Genomic DNA, 19,535 nt, shown 5'->3' with positions numbered 1-19,535 from the left:
ACTACAGACCAATCGAGATTTCATCAGATTAAATACAGGCGTATACATTATTTCTTCAGTTTAACTACATTAACTTGGCCTTACATAGGTTCTTTAAATTGATTTGTGTTGGTACAAGTTCCATTTATACCCAGCATTGCATGATGGATTCCCAACACTCCCTCTTACACCTTTTCTATCAGGGACCAATTTCCCTTGTGCTCACTGAAGCATATACTCCCCCTTCCATTGCTATCCTGTCTCCGCTTCCTCTACCCTTAGCAACCTAGCCAGCTCAGAAAGTATGCAGACCCCAACCAGCCATCTGCTAAGCATTTCCTGTGCCATACACTGGGGTCTCCCCCTGCAGTGAGAGAGTCCCCCCCCCCCCCACCTACCCCACTACACATTGTCTCCATCCGTTCTTCCGGCTCCTCTTCCTCTTATTTCCTCTCTGCTGTAGGCATCATGGCATTGGGGCACATTCCTTGCCGCTAGCTTCCCTCCCCCCCCCCCCCCCCCCATCATTCCCAACCTACTTTCATTAACAACAACAGGTGACTGCTTTACCTATTACTAAGCCCTCAGGATTTTCAGTTTCAACGCCAATTTAGCTGCATCTGATTTTTAGCACGGCCTTTCTCTAATTACAAAGAGATGCAGAGAATGTTGTCGCTATATAAATACTAATGACAAATGAGAAATAAGTTTTGTCCCCATAAGTTGTTAAAATGTGTAAGTTTGGGAGGGCCACAGTGTTTCCCATCTGTGCACCTGCCCGTATGCCTGTAATACATTCACTGATGATCTAGAAGGCTTGCATTAAATCCGATAATATAAAAGTTCTTTGTCAAGCAAACTGAAAGTTTAGGTGGTTAAACTAAAATGCACTCTCACCCCTGTGGGACAGTGGGCATAGTTTACAGCATGAAACGGACTTGGAACCAAAAAGAAAGTACGTGAGGAGTGGATTGAAGACAAACTACTTGCCTGTTAATATAACTTAACTAAATGCAGCTGTCTATAAGCTTCCTAATAATGGACAATAATAATGGACAATACATATTAGCAGTAGAAAGAGTGAAGTGCTCATGCCATTGTACAGAACACTGGTGAGACCTCACTTGGAGTACTGTACACAGGACCATATCTTCAGAAGGATATTGATACCTTAGAGAGAGTTCAAAGAAGGGCTACTAAACTGGTTCATGGATTGCAGGATAAAACTTACCAGGAAAGGTTAAAGGATCTTAACATGTATAGCTTGGTGGAAAGACGAGACAGGGGGGATATGATAGAAACATTTAAATACATAAAGGGAATCAACACAGTAAAGGAGGAGACTATATTTAAAAGAAGAAAAACTACCACAACAAGAGGACATAGTCTTAAATTAGAGGGACAAAGGTTTAAAAATAATATCAGGAAGTATTACTTTACTGAGAGGGTAGTGGATCCATGGAATAGCCTTCCAGCTGAAGTGGTAGAGGTTAACACAGTAAAGGAGTTTAAGCATGCGTGGGATAGGCATAAGGCTATCCTAACTATAAGATACGGCCAGGGACTGATAAGTATTTAGAAAACTGGGCAGACTAGATCGGCCGAATGGTTCTTATCTGTCGTCACATTCTATGTTTCTATGTTTCATTTGAATTTAGACGCTGTCTACGCTTATTTTATTTTAATTTTATGCTGGCACCTCTAGGAAAGGAAAGTGACGTGGGAATATTTTAAAATGTACACTTTCATTCATTGTTTGACATGAGGGGACACTACCAATTATTTAAAGAGACGATGGCAAATTAATTAACATAGTTTTACAAATCATTTGTGTATTAGCCGTCATGTAGCATAGAGTAGATCGTGATGGGATGAACACTGTAAGGATAACGTTATGCTTTTCCCATGAAGCAGTTTCTTAGAAAATGTATCCCACTGTGCTACTGCTGAGACAACCAGCCGTAATGGTGCTTCTTTCAAACTATGCTGACCGTTTACTAATAGGAAAGTGGTATGAGACATTAAGTTTGTATTCGTGTGTTTTGTTTGTGTATAGTTTAAAAGCAGTTCATACAAAAAAGAAACAAGACATTACTGTACAAGAAAAAGGACAACAGGTGGGCAGAAGGTTTTATGATGAGTCCATATTTGACAATTTGGTCATTAAGATGCCAATTTCAGAAGAACTGTTGGCAGTACGTTTGTACGTATTTGCAGCCTTTTGTGATCAACAGTGTTAGCTCTGTCATGGTGTTGGAGTGCATTGCTTTTCGTGTTAATGGACAAAATGGCTGGAATTCTAAATGCGAAGATAGGTCTTGATTCATCATGATTGTGTTCCTGAAAAATGATTTATTAGAAATACATACAAACGTATAGTAGGAGTTTGCAGTGTGCTAGAATGACTGTAGCGTAACTAAAGTTGCATGGGATCGCTTAGACGAGAAGAAACATCCAAAATCAAGAATTATGGCAAATTCTGCATGTGGCTTGGGGGAGTGGTTTTCTATTATAATGGAGGCCACTCAAAATGCTCCATTATTTATTGCAATTAAAAATGTTCAATTTTTTATATTACAAATATGAAAAAAACACACACAAACACAGAGTGTGCAAAAAAGCGAGAAACTAAGAAGTGAAAGAAGAGAGAGGGGAAAAAAAGCATACAAATGGCACATCCCCAGTATTAATATGGAAAAATGATGCTTAAAGCACAGGATCCGTGAAATCAACGGGAGACACGAGTCCATCATCTATAATGGTGCCATGCATCATCGGAGGACGTTGGAATGTTACTGAAGAATTACTGGAAACCAGACTGACTATAATAGTTTGAGTCATCCATTAAAACGTTTGAGGGGATTCACTGCATGTCCCACCAGGAAGCATAGATTACAGAAAATAGGAATGCTAGGAGGAAAATTAGATCATCTAGAAAACTGGGGAAAAAACTGAATTCGTAAGAATATAGGATCATGGTAGGAAGAGTGGGTTGTTTTCTCTGGAGTCCATAACTCATAAAAGTCCCTCACTAAACCTGCTCAAAAACAGATTTATTAATTATTTTTTTGGGGGTGTGGGGGTGGGGGACTGGTTTACCATGAGATGTTTTGGGGTTTGTAGGTGGTATGGGAACCTTTGACTGCACATGATGTAAAATGCCCCTATCCTGTGTGCCCTAACCTTATGTATCAGAACAATATGGGAGTAGGAACATATCGACATCTGGGATGCCACAGGTTGTCCTCAAAGAGTCGCAGTATCCCAGTCATGTGTCTATATTCCAAGAAATTCAAATACGAAATATGAAAATAAATACAGACGGCAAAACATTTAGCTTAGAAAGGATAGAACGTCATAGAAAATGCTGTTGGGGGGTGCGGGGCCTGACTCTTAAGATGGCCGGACGTGTTTGCAAACAGCTCCGGCAAGCTTGAACCATTAAACTGTTTCCAAGAGCAGAACTTACCCTGAAAGCTGAAGAAACGCATTGCAGACCGATTAACAGTCAGGGAATAATTTGCTGGCACTGGTGTGCACCGACCTAGCATGGAACCTCATAATTCGGACTTGCGGCCTACAGAGTCTGACGGCTTGTTGGATGGGTGAAGTGGCCGCTCTCCTGACTGACTCTCAGTGACTTCTACTCAGCCCCGTTACCTGCCCCCCCTAGCATACCCTAAGCCCGGTGCAGTCGGGAAGCCAGACTTGGAGGGAAAGCTTTGAAGCAAGATTAGAGCAGCTATGCCAGAACCTCTGGAATCGAATTGCCCGCCGAGCACCTGTACCTACCTCGCCTACACCGCTGCCTGCTACAGCTGCCACACCAGCTGGCTGTCCTTCGACTGGGCTGGGTGAACACATAGAGATACACCCTCATCACTGCATTCCACACGCACTAAGGCTTCTGCAAGCATTTGACCCTGCTGATACAGTGGGGAATCCTGGACAGGCATTGTCTCCCAACAAGGACCTAGCGGGTGAGGGCAAGCGGATCTGGCATACGGGACTATTCCTGGAGATCACACCACTCTGTATCGAGAGGTGAGGGTGGAGAAAGCAGAGCCCGGCTCCGAACTGTCCAACCTACAATGGACTCCTAGTGGCATAGGCTGATCAAGCTGAGCGGAGCCTTCACAAACTCAGGATGGCATCCTCAAACGTTTTGCTTGCACATTAATTGTTTGTGTTGTATTGATACCCAGCAGTTCTTGAGCATGCTAGATATTATTAATGAGTAAGCGACATAACTAAATTTAGCATTTGCTCATCTGGAATGTTTAAACAGTTTGTTAGCTTGTAACCTTTTACCAAGCCTGTTTTTATGTTTCTTTTCTTCACGAAAAAAAGAAAAACAAAGCGCAGCACATATTGACCATTTATGCATATCTCTGTTTACATATTTCATGTCACCTGTCTTATGTAATATCTTGAATGTGAACTTACCACTGCGCTCCAATAATTTATTTATTTATAAAATATTTTACCAGGAAAGATACATTGAGATTTCTCTCGTTTTCCAGTATGTCCTGGGTCCATAAAACATTGCATTGATACAATAGGGTACAATAAAATACAAAAACAATATTAGTACACAATATATAGAAAATTTAACATAGAGCAGGGAAGAAATATATAATTGACCATGACAGGTGCATTCTGTTTTGAGGTATGTAGAGAGGGACCTCTTAAAGGACTTTAGGCTTGGGGAAGATTTGAAAGTGTGCCGCAGGTCGTTCCATAACTGCGGCACTTTGTAGGAAAAAGAGGATAGGGCTGCTTTCTTTTTGAAAGACATCTTTTTTGAGCACTTACACTGTCATTACAATCTTATCACTGTATACATTATGCCAAATGTAATGTTCCACTTCTTTACCTGTGGCTGCTCTATACAGCCTTATAGTTATTAACTCAGTGCATCATTCCCTTTTTTGAAACAAGATTCTTAAAGAACAAATTGTTTAGATGGCCCAGTCAGCTATTGGTCCTTAACCCCTTAAGGACCAAACTTCTGGAATAAAAGGGAATCCTGACATGTCACACATGTCATGTGTCCTAAAGGGGTTAAGGTTAAAGAGAGGTTGTCCACTAAACCAGGTATTGTGTAGATTTTGCCGCAGCTATTTTTCCTTGTCTGCTACCTAAAATGTGTCTATTCTCTATAATTTTAGCTTTGTAAATAATTAAACCCCCTAGATAATGAACACATCCCAGAGTGGACTGTTTATTCAACACACAGGTGATCCCACCCTGGTACCTCTGTGTCTCTGAGAAAATTAAGTTATCCCTCGCTTAAACTAATTATCTCCCAGACACAGAGAGCCCAACAAAAAATACCCCAAGAATAGCATCAAAACAGTCATGAACCCCTACACAATGTATATACCCAGAAAGGTCTCATCCAAGTGCCCACTTTGGTAAAATAGCACCTGGATCCATGATGAATTGGCAAATTGCCACGGCTGCTATAAAAGTCCTAGCCGCAAAGTATATGACTGTTTTAAAGCAGTAAAACGTATAATGACTGTGAACAGTAAAAGTACAGTTTTTATATGAAAAATGCAAAAAAAAATACTATGCTAGGATTTGTGACTAGGTGGTTACTAAAAACAAATATTGGGCATACTCCATTTTGAATACACTGGGTTGTCTACTTTTGCCAATGGTATGCTACGTTTCTAGCAACCTATTTCATTACCCCTTCTTATACCCTTTGTGTCACTATGCCCCATTCCCTCTAGAATGCAAGCTCATTGAGCAGGGCCCTCAACCCCTCAACCCCTCTGTTCCTGTGCGTCCATTTGTCTGGTTACAATTACGTGTCTGTTAGTCCACCCATTGTACAGCGCTACGGAATTTGCTGGTGCTATATAAATAATAATTATCTGTTATCAAGTGGTATGCATTTTGGGTTTAATTTAAAATCCTTTAATTTTTTTAATTTATTTTTTTAAGTAAAATGGAAGAACTAAGTGATGAAAAAAAGTTGTATTTATTTATTTGTGTTAACTTTTCTGTTATTTTTATCACTGTCTCGTTTTAACTAATGATGTTGCTTCTTTAAAAGAGGACCAAATGATTTAGCAATTTGTTTATCTAATCCTTTGGCATTGCCCGTAACGATTACTGAGCACTGTGCATACATTAGATCCAGGTTTTAAAAATGTTGTTGAAATTCTTTGATGACTTTGCCTTTTGTGTCTGTTTCCCTCTCCCTCCCTGTATAATATACCCCAGCTCCCCATGTGATATGCAAACTGCTCATTGTAATGCCTGGTCAGGGGAGATTTGGGGTCGCTTCAGGGTCGCTCGGCATGTACAGGAAACCGTGTAAAGATCATCCCGATTTACTCTGTGGAGAAACTGTTTACACAGAGGGATTAGAAGGGGATTAAAGCTAACCTGACACTAGATTACCTCCAAGAGTGTAAACACAGCCAGGGGCCCTGACAGAGGCCTTTCCCAAATCCACAGGGACTCCACTAATAACCGGGTGAGGATTAACCCCTTTAGTACCGCTCTGTCAGCTAGGCAATAAAGCCATCCTTTATCATTTCATTGTGAGTGTTTTTTGTTTTTTTAATGACATAAATATATTTGGTATTTATCTTTTAGTTTCACTGTTTCTCTGATAAATGGTAAATGCAATTTGTTTGACCCTTTTGTGGTCTGCAAAAGTAAAATGCGGCTGTTGTTATTGTTGATGTGACTACTTGTGTGTGGCTTCCTGTGATATTTTCTTTGTAGATTGCTAACTCTCATCCGCTGTTTCCCTGTAGAGAGGAGAAGGAACGTTGGATCAGGGCAAAGTATGAGCAGAAGCTTTTCCTGGCACCTCTTCCCTGTCGGGACCTGCCTTTGGGACAGCAGCTGCTGAAGGCCACCGCAGAAGAGGACCTTAGGACAGTCATCATGCTCCTTGCTCAAGGCTCCCGGGAGGAGGTGAATGAGACCTGCGGGGAGGGAGACAGACGCACATCCCTGCACTTAGCCTGTCGTAAAGGAAATGTAGTACTGGTGCAGCTTCTCATATGGGTAAGTAAAGGGTACAAATAGGATGGTTCTGTGCGACAGTGAGACAAAAAGAAATGAGTAAGCACGTAGGTCATAAGTGAGATGTATGTTGGACTGGCACAAGGAACCTAACAGCTGAATTATGTAAGGTGCAGGCACTTCTCTCGTGTTTTGGGGAAGTTTTATCTCTGGTTGCTATGTATGAAGAAGATTGGCATGGCATGTAAATGAGACTTGGTACTCTGCTAAAGATGGTTGGCACTGCTATGTGTAATGTAGTGGAAGGGAAAGCTGGCAGTGGATGTGAAGGAGTATCACAATGCCTTTGTGTATAAGGGAAAAATCTATGTGTGTGTGATCTAAGACAAGGAACTCTGGGCGATTGTTTCATAAATTTCATTTTCTTTCTGTTAGTACGGTGTGGACGTTATGGCACGGGATTTCCACGGGAACACAGCGTTGGCCTATGCTAAGCAGGCGGTTACACCAGAGGTGCGAGAGCTGCTGCTACAATATGGCTGCCCTGATGAACAATTTGTGCTTATGGCCACCCCAAACCTCTCCCGGAAAAACAATCGCAACAACAACAGCAACACAGGTGGTGGAGGCTTGATGCCCACGTTGATCTGAAAGACCCATGCGTCGCATGCAGACTTTAGCACTGCTTGCCCCCTCACACTGCAGAGGGAGGAGTCAGATGACATGGGAGGAGTTAGAGCACCAAGTGTAAAGGGCAGGGAAGATTTGGGGGAGAAAAAGGAAATATCAAACCTTCCTTAGCATTTTGGATTGAGGGAGGAAAGCACATGAAGGGGAGGGGGAGACAGAAAGCTGTCAGTTATGTGCACATTTCACCTCTACCCCAGCAGAGCACTTAGGCTTTGCTCTCATCTGACAAGGACTGCTCCACATAAATCACACGCAGGCACTGAGTTTGTCAGGTTTGAGGCTCCAATGATGCTATGTGTCAAATCACTTGGAGCTAATCTGTCCTCAGAGAATGCTGGCTTCATTACACTTGTATAGTTGAGTTCCCTCAGCCTGTACCGCTGTTTAATAGGACATGATTACTCATCATGTAGAAGGGAGCATATTAGCTGAGGAGGAAGCACTCTCCACGCTCCGCTGATTACAGGGATGTGATTGCAATATTCTTACAAGAATCATATTAGCAGAGACATTCTGGGCCCCATCTTCAGACTTATTGTCATAATCTTGCAACTCGAAAGCGGCCAGTTCCTTTAAACGTTACCCCCACCCCTTAAAAGGAGGGGGTTAAAATATAAAATGTACTAAGAGTGTATTTTGGAGCATGGAATATTTTTTTTTTCTTTATTGCATATCAGGGCACATTCTGCATTGTGAAATCTACTTATTAAAAAAAACAAATTTAATCCATTAGTTGCGTGGACATGTGTAGCGTATCCACTTCCTGGCACAGAAAGGGTTAAGATTGTAAAGACTGATGTCAAAGGATAGACTCAATGGGCAGTATCACTTCTTAGAGTCTTTTCATTCCATGTAACACACTTTTTAAATGTAGGTCAAAATTGACAAAGCAATTTTATTTATTTTCTCTCTTTTTTTTTTTTATACAAAATTTAAATAGGAGGGAAAAAGTTGTTACATGGTTGAGTGCTTCAATTTGCACTGAAATAATAAACAGCACTAATTAAGAAAAGCTGCTGAACTCTGTAAACTGAAGCATATTGCAGAGAAACAGCTGTACCCTGGAATATCGTATCGCAGAGGGATTAGCCGTAAAGTGCTGTGCATACACACATTGCCTCTTTGTCTTTTCTAAGAAGAGCAATGTCTAATTCAGAACTGTGCTTTCTCTTTTAATGTAGCCGACAACCCTTTTTATGAGATATTAAGGCAATTGAACTTAGTTTCCATGTGGATTTAGTATGGACTCTACTGCTGTAGGAGTGTATTGGGAGTTCACTTACATGCACACGTACATGTGTGACTATGTAATTGCTCGATGCAGCTTATAGATAAGGTTCATTAATTAAGCCTTTGAGCAAATAATAATACTCGGCTTGTTTCTGCAAGGAAGGAGAGTCCTTTACTTTCCGGGTTAAAAAAAATTTACTTTATGCACGCAAGATTCTTTATAAAATAGTGCAGTTTCTATTCCAATCCATATATTTCTGGTATATGCACAGAATATTTAGTATTGGCATGACTGCACAGAGCAAGGTTAGCGATACCTTTGCTTGTTTATTAAATCTCCCATTATTCTTTACATCAGGATGAAATGTCAGTCTTGTATATTAACAATTCATGTGCACAGTGACTAAACTGGATCATTTTAGCAAATTTAGCACATGCTGATCATTTGAAGAAACCAACGTTGTCTAAATTAGGACCCAAACACGTGTGTACTTTTCTTAAGGGGGGATGTCTCTCGGAGCACAGGAAGTGCAACACTTGATTCACTTTTTGATTGCCCACCTTTGATGACACTAGTGTACGGGACCAAGGGTTGGCCTTTTTCTCCGCAATGCTAAGCCAAACTCACAGTGCAAAGTGGGGCATAAAGCTCTTACCCATCTAACATTTGCAAGGTTTTTTAACTTTATCTTATTTTGCCCTTAATTTATTTGGAGTTGATTGATTTCACAATGCAGTTTGAGCCTATTAAAAGCTCCCAAAGATTTTGTCACCCATAAAGAAATACAAATTGTGGGTCTCTGCGTGATCTTATTACTTGGAAGTCACATGTTGTCGTCTGCAACTAAAAAGCTGTATAAAGTGGCAGCTCCTAACTGAACTAGAGGTAGAATTTTAACCATTTGTCGAACACTAATTTAATGAGATTTGTATTGTGAAATTGTTCTTTTTTTTCATTATTGATTCTTATGGCAAAGTTTAAATGTTCACTTCATTTCAATATATTAGGGATCTGTCATGACTCCAACAAAGTGGCACAGACTCTTCCCCCCCTGCCAAATAAGACCCCTGCCAGCAAACTTGGTAAGGGGTGTCTCTGACAGATGTATTAAAACTGGACATTGCATTGATCTAATGCACTACAGAATTCCCATCAGCCTCTCACAGCTAAATGTCAGGGATACAGAAAAGGGATACAGGTTCAGGGTTTTTTTGGTTTTTTTTTGTAAAAGAGCCGACGCGTGCGTATATGCTATAAGTACGAAAGCGACCAATGACTCCTGATTAGCTGACATCCTTATTTATGGAGTTAATATATCACGTCTTCATCCACTTTCCGTGCTCTGTAACAGGAAGCTTTGCACAGTCGTAGGAAGAAGCACTATTAGGGGGACATGGGCACATTTTTTTTTAATTATAATTTATTTTTATTTGTTTATAATGTCATCGCCGTTGAATTCGCAAGAAAAGTAGGCAAAGCCTCCTGGAGCATTTTACTGTGGCATTATAACCCCCCTTAAAAGGGACATTTTAGACTGCATGCCAAGGGATATTTGTGACAAGCAAATGGAAAATTGTCCTCCAACCTTGACCGAATCAAGCAGCCTTATAAATACATTTCAAGAGAAAGCACTCAGCCATGTAACATCTCCAAGTTTTTTGTATATGTTTTGTTTTAAAGTAGCAAATGACTCTGAACATTGGAAACACTAATTGAAGTGCTGCGCTCCCAAAGCAGTCAAAGAGAGACGACTCCAATCCTGCAGTAATCAAGGCTGTACTCTGAAGCATCCTTCGCAAATTATTTTCAAGCCCTTATTTATCAAACAAGCTGTCTTGCTGAATTTTACAATGTATATCTACTCTCCTAACCAGAATTTATCACAAACCCACAAAACCTCCGGGAGACAAGGCCCCTGTTATCATGAGGTCACTCAATGACATTGCTGTTCGAAAAGGATGTGAATAGTACAAAAAAAGGGAACATTTGTATTCTGATATTTAGAAGGAACGTGAGACTTGCACATTGCATTACTACCCCCTCTGGTAGAACTGGGGTCACCCGTGGAGTCGGCTTTAGAGCACCCATCCCACCTGAATATGGGGGGCACCTTTTTATTTAATTTTCTATTTCTTTATAATGGATGTGGAGCCAATCTCTGGCCTGTGCCGAGAATTAGAGCGTACCTTATTTCCAATCACCACTCTGCGCCATCTTTATTCCAAGGTGAAGCGAGTTTGTGTTTTTTTTTATTTTATTTTTTATTTTTGTGTCTCTTGGTTATGTTGTTTAAGTTATACAGAATTCTTTTGTATCGTGTCTTATTAGAGGATGCAAAATATATGGAAAATTAAAAAAAAAAAACGAAAGAAAAAAAATTTGAATAGAAACAAAATTGTGTGAAGTTTTTGTCACCATTTTTTGACCATATGCTTTACTGACACATGTCCTGTTTATGTTGAACATATTCCTTCTTTTACAAATCTCTAACATGCATATTTTCAAATTCTCCTAATTTATAGGAATAATATGGCTTGGCCTATAAATGAATTTCTCGATGAGCATCCATAATAGGTGCAACAGGCTTCCATGTAAGACCTTTTGGTGATACGTCATTTAAACCAGTAAAATATACACTTGTGTGCTGGTAATTATTTAAAATGTACAGATGCTCACTCAAGGAGACTAGGAAACAATCTTAATAAGAAATACAAAAAAAAATGTACAATTCATGGTAATATCTGCAAGCTTTAGAACATCTGACAGATTGATGGTAATCCATCATTTTTATAGGAGTAACACCTTTTGTGATTCACTGTTCGGGCATTGTATATATAAATAGGTAGCAGTTCATCAAACAGCCCAGAATATTTCAGGAACTGGATCTTTCAAGAACAGAAGTGAAGCTCTCCATACTAGATCTCCCTGAAAAAAAGGGGGTATTAACCCTTAATATAATAAATGTATCAAACCTGTATACTTATCACAAGTTAAACGAAGACACACATCAAAAGCTGCCACTGATTGTATATAGTATGGATGGTTTCTGTGTTTCACTACTTTGTTCTTGCTACCACGTGTTATTTGTTATATCTGAAGAAATGTAAAAATGTTTTGGAAATGTGTTTGCATAAAACATAATCAACCTATTCAGGCACCTTTAATATCATTGTGTCTACTACCAGTGATCTTAGAGTTTTATCCCTGTTACATTAATGATTTATCTGCTTAAAGGGACACTATATGCAGTGTGGGCTGAGTGCAGTGCCCCTGTCCCCCTTAACCCTGCAAGTGACAACATTGCAGTTTCAGAGAAACTTCAATGTTTACATTGCATGGTTAAGACCACTAGAGGTGCTTCCTGCGTTTACACAGAGTTTGGCTCCATGAAACGACGCTGGACGTCCTCCCGCTTTGCTTGACAACGTCCAGCTTCTGGAAAATCCCTATAGAATAGCATTGAGGCAATGCTTTCCTATGGGGAAGGCCTAATGCACATTTTTTTTTTTCTTTTTAAACCCTTTTTGTTGGAGGGGGCAGAGGGACACTGTAGTGTTAGGAACTGTTTTGTATCCCTACATTTGCAAGAGTGGGTCTATTGATTTATTGGGATTATTTGATTATACTTATTTTAACCCCTTAAGGACCAAACTTCTGGAATAAAAGGGAATCATGACATGTCACACATGGCATGTGTCCTTAATGGGTTAAATAAACAATACTGTATAACATTGTAAACTGGTTTGCCCCAGTACCAGCAAATTGCTCCAGGCTACTCCTGGTATAATAGCCACTACGGTGGGCTCCAAGCAACCCTTTAATTGAAGGGGGAAAAAAGGCTTCTGAGAAAAGAATCTGAGCACCCATCAACCATTTCAGAGTTACTACTCATCTTTTCAAAGTGCTATTCCCAATAATATTTTCGATAACAGTATGTATACAAAGCAAAAGTGCCGACCAATATCGGCAAGCATTTCTTTAAAATGTACTCACAAAGTCCTGGAAAACTAAGTTTTAAGTAAAGATGCAGTCTTCAAGTTGTCTCACTGTCCTGAACCTCCATTGAGCAATCTCGAGTTTCGAAGTAATCCAGCTCCTATTACAAATAAAATAAAAAATAACAGCCAAATGAAGAACCAGAGAAAGACGAAAGTAAGACTCCAGTTCCCAATTCTTGAACATTCTGTCCATTTTGCACAGACGTCTTCAAGGATAATTCAGAGGATGTGAGCAGGTATGAGATTTTTACTGCTGGATCTGACTTTGCTTTACTTAAAATGTGAACCTGCTATTTGTAATCATTCACAAACTGGTGCACACGTTTAACACGTCTGAAACCGGAAGTGCCATGGTATATATGACAATAACCCATCTCCAATAAAATATAATATGGGGTCTTTGGCTAACGGCCGTGTCACCGTGCTTATGTGATACATGGGGGGAGAGATACACGTGTTTTAGTTAGAAAAGTAGCAATATTGTGATGCAATTGATATTTGTGTAATAACCACAAGAATAGGGCCTCTCTATCTTCTCATGGAAAAGCCATACATAGCCCCGTATCTTTGCTTTTAGTGTCACTCATCATTTGGATTTTGTTTGTATATGGCATAAGAGTGTCAGTTTGACTGGATTTAGAGGGTGAAGACTGGTGTGTTATACGTCTGTTATTTTTTTTTTGGGGGGGGGGGGGGTTATGCTCTATTTTTAAGGGCAAGCATACTCTACATCTTGCAAAGGTAAAACACTTGCATCATTATAGAACACAGATAAGTAATTCATACCATCCAAGTTCTCCAATTTAGGAGGGACAGTCCCTCATCCTTGAATAGAGAGAGAACCTTCTTTCTCGAGATTGAAGGAACTCCATATTGTGTCCGTGTGTACCAGAGCTCCACAGTAATAATATTCCCAACAATATGTCTTTTAAAGTACTAATTACATTTAGAAGTCAATTTGAGTAAATAACATACTTTGTTCTTGTTCTAAATTACATTTTAGCTGCATGAATTGTTACTAGCAAGTCATTCCAACCCCTGAAACTGTCTATGTGAAATGTTGGTGGGATGGGTAAACTATAAACTTAAACGGACACTATAGTCACCAGCATTACTACAGCTTAATGTAGGTGTCTAAAGCATGTCCCTGCAGCTCTTCAGAGAAAAAACTGTTTACGTTGCTGCCTAGTAATACCTCAAGGTGCAGTCTCTTAATTGGCCACCATTGGCACTTCCTATTTCAGTGCTGTATTGAATGCAGCATTTGTATTCAGCGTCTAAATGTTCTACACAGAAATGCTGAATGCTACTCATAGAGATGTATTGATTCAATGCATCTCTTTGAGGATATGCTGATTGGCCACGCATGCACAATAGCCTCCCAATGCTTTCCTATGAGATGGCATTGAATTGACTGAGATTGTTAAAATTGATGATTTCAGCCATAATGGCAGAGCCAGCCACAGCTAGACCACTGCAGCGATGGAGAAAAGGTAAGTAAGCTATCTTTTTACTCCATTCTATGGGGGGCTGGACACCTAAATAGGTAGTCCTGCACGAAAGTGTTAGGAATACGTGTTTGTAATTTAGAACTAGCCCCAGAAGAAGAGTTGTTGTACTTTTATCTGCATGTGTGATAAATGCAATTGAGACTGGTCCATAGAGGCCGTTTTTGTTGCAAGAAATTATCTATTGACATTGTAAGGACCATTGATAAGTGTTTGTTAGAGAAAGTATGTCTTATGGTTATGTATGCAATGTATATTCTCTTTATTGATGATTGGAGATGCAACTGATCTTGGAACAGACCTTCCTGGAACTAGATCCCAACATGTTGGAGGACAGCGCTCCACCATCTTTAAACTTAACCAGCCACCACTGGTTGGTAGGCGTGCTTTTGTATGTACATGAGCGTGTTGGGATACGCTCTTCTAAATGTGGAAGGCTATCTGCATGTATGTGACTCTAAAGCAGCTATGTCATAAAAAAAACTTTGAGCATTTAATAAATATGAAATGTTCATATTCACTGAAGTTCCAGTGCAGTCAACAGGTACATAACACAATGTGGGCAAAGTAGGACCTTCCACCATCATCTTGTTACTTACTACAGCCATTCCACCATCAACTTGTTACTTCCTACATCCAATCAGGCATTGTTTCGCTCATCGCAAAACATGTTCTGTGAAGACTTGTGTGGTGTCATGGGATCCTCCATAGACATAGACTTGTGTTGTTTTGCGAGAGAACCGGACCAACGTGACTCCTATGGATGAAGTGTTAGGAGCTGAAGAAAGATGAAGGCCCATGTCGGCATCATGTTTTTTTTTTTTTGCAAAGGTTAATTTGTTTTTATAATTTTTTGTTTTTGTTGTGCATGGGTATTTCAAAGTTAATACAACATAGTGGTCAAAGGCACACAAGGCAAAAGCAAATTAATTACATGCAACAAAATAGAGGGCTAAACAACAGGTAAAACAATTCTCACAACAAGCTCTAACAAGGTGGATAATCAGGAGCTGTGGATGGGTCAGTCCGTGGCCCAAGTCATCCTATACCCTCCAGGGGCAGAACATAGTTCCGCATCAAGGAAGGATGCTGCAGGCCTCCAGACCCAATCAAGGGCTGGCTGGTTCATTCAAGGGCTAAGGTCTGAACTTCCCTTGGTTCTGCAATCTCATCCCATGCTGCAGCAGTAGATCACATCAATGCCTGCCTTTGTGCCACCTTAGTCTTTAGTGAGGGATTCTGTGTGCTATTCAGCCATTTTAACACCTTCTGGATCACTGGTGTCAAGGTCTGTGGATGAGAACATCATCAGAGTGAGTAATTGCTCACCTGTGTTGGGGCAGGTTGGTGCAGCAAATGTTCCAGCATGTGCTCCAGCTTAGGCCAGAAGTAGGCAAATATGATGTCCAATCTGGTCAATACATCAATTTTGAATTTTGCTAAAGCTGTTGGTGTCTGCCATCTTGGGAAAGTTACTGCATGGTCCCCCTGCCTGTGTAGTCTTATCCTGCACACCAGCTGTATCGGGGTAGCCTGCCACAGGGTTGGGGGAGGTGTGAACGGGCCTGTGTATCAGCCTCGGAGGGTCAGCTGGCATTACTGTTATACTGTTTGTGAATGATTTAACCACTAAAGGTAAGTCAGTGTCCTGGACCTCCTGGCACCATAACAAGTGCGTTCTGATGAAATGATGTGATGTGCTTGAAGATGGCAAATCTCTTGTTCAATCTCCACTATTCCATAGTGCGTAAATATCATCAAATGGCACAATCAGGGAATGGGGTAAGTGTAGATACGAAAAAAACAGACTTCCAAATTACGAACAAAATCGAATGTTATTGAAAAAAAAATCAACTATCCTATAATTAGTTTGTTTTCAATTTACTACACTTCAAAGTTAAGTGAATAAACTATATTTTATCCTTCCCTCACTAGCTGTTTCTATGTTTTATTTTCCCTCCAGGCACATATCTCCCACATTCTTAATCCTTTCTTTCAAGCAAATATCATGTCCAAAAGTATGATTTAATGGAACAGAAATTGCAAGGATAAAATGGTTTGTTATATGCTTTTAAAGACACAGTACTATTTATCTATAAATCTAAAAGTGCAAGTATTTTTCTTATATGCACGCCTGACTTGTACAGTGCGCTTGAGGACTCCTCATTACTTCTTGTGTTGACTTTCTCAAAATAAAAATGGTGTACTTGTCTTTGCACTAATTCACACCCTGTGCAAAAAAAAAATGCAGCTTTCCCTGATGGCTCACAGACACCAAAACACTGTAACAATCAGTATAAAATGGTAATATTTCCCCTTTAAGATTAGTGTTTGACATAAAGTTGATTTGCTCTAATAGGGTTATTTACTAAAGTGAGAATTCAAAGTGGATTTTAAATTTAAGGCCAGTGTTGGCAAACTGAAACCATTGCTTCTTGGAGAAGTTCTCCAGGTTGGCTTTTTTTGACCTTACATTTGCAATTCCCTTTGTAATTCCCACTTTAGTGAACAGCCCTTTAATTATTCAAAAAAAAGTCTTCTTTAAAGAAAAATTAAAAAAAAATATTTGTTGAAAAGACGGGGCTAGCCATGTAATATGGTGGGCTCATTAACATTGTTTTTCAAGGAACTTTCATTTTCAAAATAAAAACATAGAATGTGACCGCAGATAAGAACCATTCGGCCAATCTAGTCTGACCCAATTTTCATCCCAAGAACTTTGACAAATAAAACCATGAAATTCTCCAACCCAATACAATATGAGTCACCAAAGGCTACCAGGATTTCTTATTTTGCGATTACTTGGTTATCCTTGATTTGATCTTTGGTTCACAAAGAGATTTGTTATAGAACTTTCCCATACAATAGAGTATAGCAACACTTTGACATCAATTTATGATATAGTAAATGCAATTTTGTAAAAGTTACTGAAAAACCTCTGACAGCCCAACTGGTTGAACTCAACGGACATTTCAGAGAACCTTCTAAAAATCTGTTGGATAACCAGATTGATTTTTTTATTTACGTGGTAGCTCGTATTGCCTACAATATACGATACAATGAAAAATAAGCAACCCTTGGATTATAAATGGAACGAGAATAATGTATAATATCTTAAGTCATGACATTGGAAACACTGTTTCAAAGAAAGAAGGCAAACGATTGAAAAATAACACGCAGTTGTAACTGTCAATTAGTGGTTAAACATAATTAAAAAATAATCCCAATCACAGAAACAAAGAATTAAATTGGTAAGTGACAATAAGTTTATTACTATTGGAGACTATTATGGTGATCATGGGAAGTATTTGGCAACATATATCCCTAATACTATAGTGTTACCCTTCTGATAAAGCCATATAGTGATGAAAAGTGTTTCATATATTACTATTTTTATTTGTTTATTAGTTTTATAAATAAAGTACTTTTTATTGGACCTCTACACCCTGCTGCTGCTTGATTCCTGCTTTACATATCCTTGGTGGGCATATATATCTCCTACGCTTTCAGGATTGAGCAAACCAATGTTTGCTCTACCTCGTGTAAGTAGGATTTTTAAAATAAAATTTTAGCACTGCTGCCACAGTGTACACTATTATCTGTGTTTTATTTTTTTCTCCCATATATGAGAAGGACCTGCACTGCACACACATCCTAGAGTAGGGATTATACCACTTCAAGCTGTACTATAGGAGCCAATACAAGAGGCTCCTTAAAATGTGAGTGCAATACTTTATATTTTTATTGATTTCAATACTATGTTTGATATACTACACTATATTATTTTCTCTGCTCTATCTTACACGTCTTACGAATATATCTACTACCAGAAAGCCTGCTTGCTGTATCACTATTACACCATATCCTTAGGTGGAGATTATTCTTTCCAAGTGCTCAAGTTGGAGCTGAAGCAATGGTTTAACCCTTAAGTCCACACTGCAGAGCCGTTTCTCTCTGTCCCTGTTCACATCCGCTCTTAGAAATTCTTTTAAAGGTACATACCTTACTCAAGCTCTTTGTTATCAATGGGGAGCTACTGATTGACTTAAAGCATCAGCTGACCACCTTAAGACAATTAGTGATGCTGCTGCCCGGTGGCAGTTAGAGAATTCCTTCAGGAGAAATTCTGAAACCGGGTGTGGACATGGACAAGGAGAAATTGTGCTGCAGTGCAGACTTTGGGGTTAAACCATTCATGAATGGTTTAATCTCTAAAGGTAAGGAAGTTACTGGGACCTCTTGACACCATAACCACTTAATTTTGATGACGTTATGTTAATCATGTTCCTTTAAAGCAGCAGTTCCCAACCTGGGATAAGTGTACCCACAGAGGTATAAACCAGTTTCCCCAAGTGTACGCGAAAAATAATCCATAATGGCAGGACTACCGCTTGTGCTGCTCCATCACACAGGTTGGGAACAGCCACTTGAAGGGGCCCAGTCATGCTACTTTAACCAAGCGACTGGGCCCTGTAATAATTAAGCGCTAGGAGGAAGTGAGAGTCACTTCCTGCCAAATAACACATTCTGACCCGCGGGAGATAGGGAGGAGGAGTGGTGGAGCGGAAGAGCAAGCCACTAACTCCTAACAGCCCCAGGCAGCAGAAGCTGAAATGATGACCTCTGCGCTTGTCTGTATCTGTATGTATGTAGTGTTTGTATCTGTATGTGTGTATGTCTGTGCATCTGTTTGTGACAGTGTTTGTATCTGTTTATCTACATGTGTGTCAGTGTGTGTATCTGCAAGTGTGTCAGTGTTTGTTTCTATGTGTCTGTGTATCTACATGTGTGTCGGTCTGTGTATCTATATGTGTTTCAGTTTGTGTATCTGCCTTTGTGTCAGTGTTTGTTTCTGTTTGTGTATCTGCATGTGTGTCAGTGTTTGTTTCTGTGTGTTTTATATGTGTATGTATTTGTATATTTTGTAAAGATAAAAAGAAATTAGGGGCACACCCGAAACATGAATTTTGCATTTTGTGTGTTTTTGTATCTGTATCAGTATGTGTAGTGCAGTGGCGGAACTACCATGGTCACAGCTGCGACCAAGCCCGTCACTCCAGCATTGTGGTGTGGCCGTGCGGGCCACCTGATGGCAATTAATTTCCTGGGGCTCGGTCAGTGGTGCTGATGACGTCA

At 39.8% G+C, this 19,535-nt stretch overlaps 1 protein-coding gene across 7 annotated transcripts in view; it reads left to right on the top strand.

The window, feature by feature from the left end:
* AGAP1 (ArfGAP with GTPase domain, ankyrin repeat and PH domain 1) overlaps positions 1–11,277 on the top strand; it is a 346,045-nt gene extending 334,768 nt beyond the window's left edge. For 4 of the 7 annotated variants that reach the window (XM_063430015.1, XM_063430016.1, XM_063430013.1 and 1 more), the window contains 2 exons: positions 6,759–7,014; positions 7,408–11,277. In XM_063430015.1, the coding sequence (XP_063286085.1) occupies positions 6,759–7,014; positions 7,408–7,623 (472 nt within the window). In that variant the 3' untranslated portion in view covers positions 7,624–11,277. The remainder of the gene's footprint in view (positions 1–6,758; positions 7,015–7,407) is intronic. The other 3 variants (XM_063430017.1, XM_063430018.1, XM_063430019.1) reach the window with 3 other exon arrangements.
* The last annotated feature ends 8,258 nt before the right edge of the window (positions 11,278–19,535 follow it).

Source organism: Pelobates fuscus, chromosome 8 (genome assembly GCF_036172605.1).
Source record: "Pelobates fuscus isolate aPelFus1 chromosome 8, aPelFus1.pri, whole genome shotgun sequence".
In the NCBI taxonomy this organism is placed as follows: domain Eukaryota; kingdom Metazoa; phylum Chordata; class Amphibia; order Anura; family Pelobatidae; genus Pelobates; species Pelobates fuscus.
The sequence above is the reverse complement of the archived record's forward strand: the minus strand, read 5'-3'. Positions and strand labels throughout refer to the sequence as shown.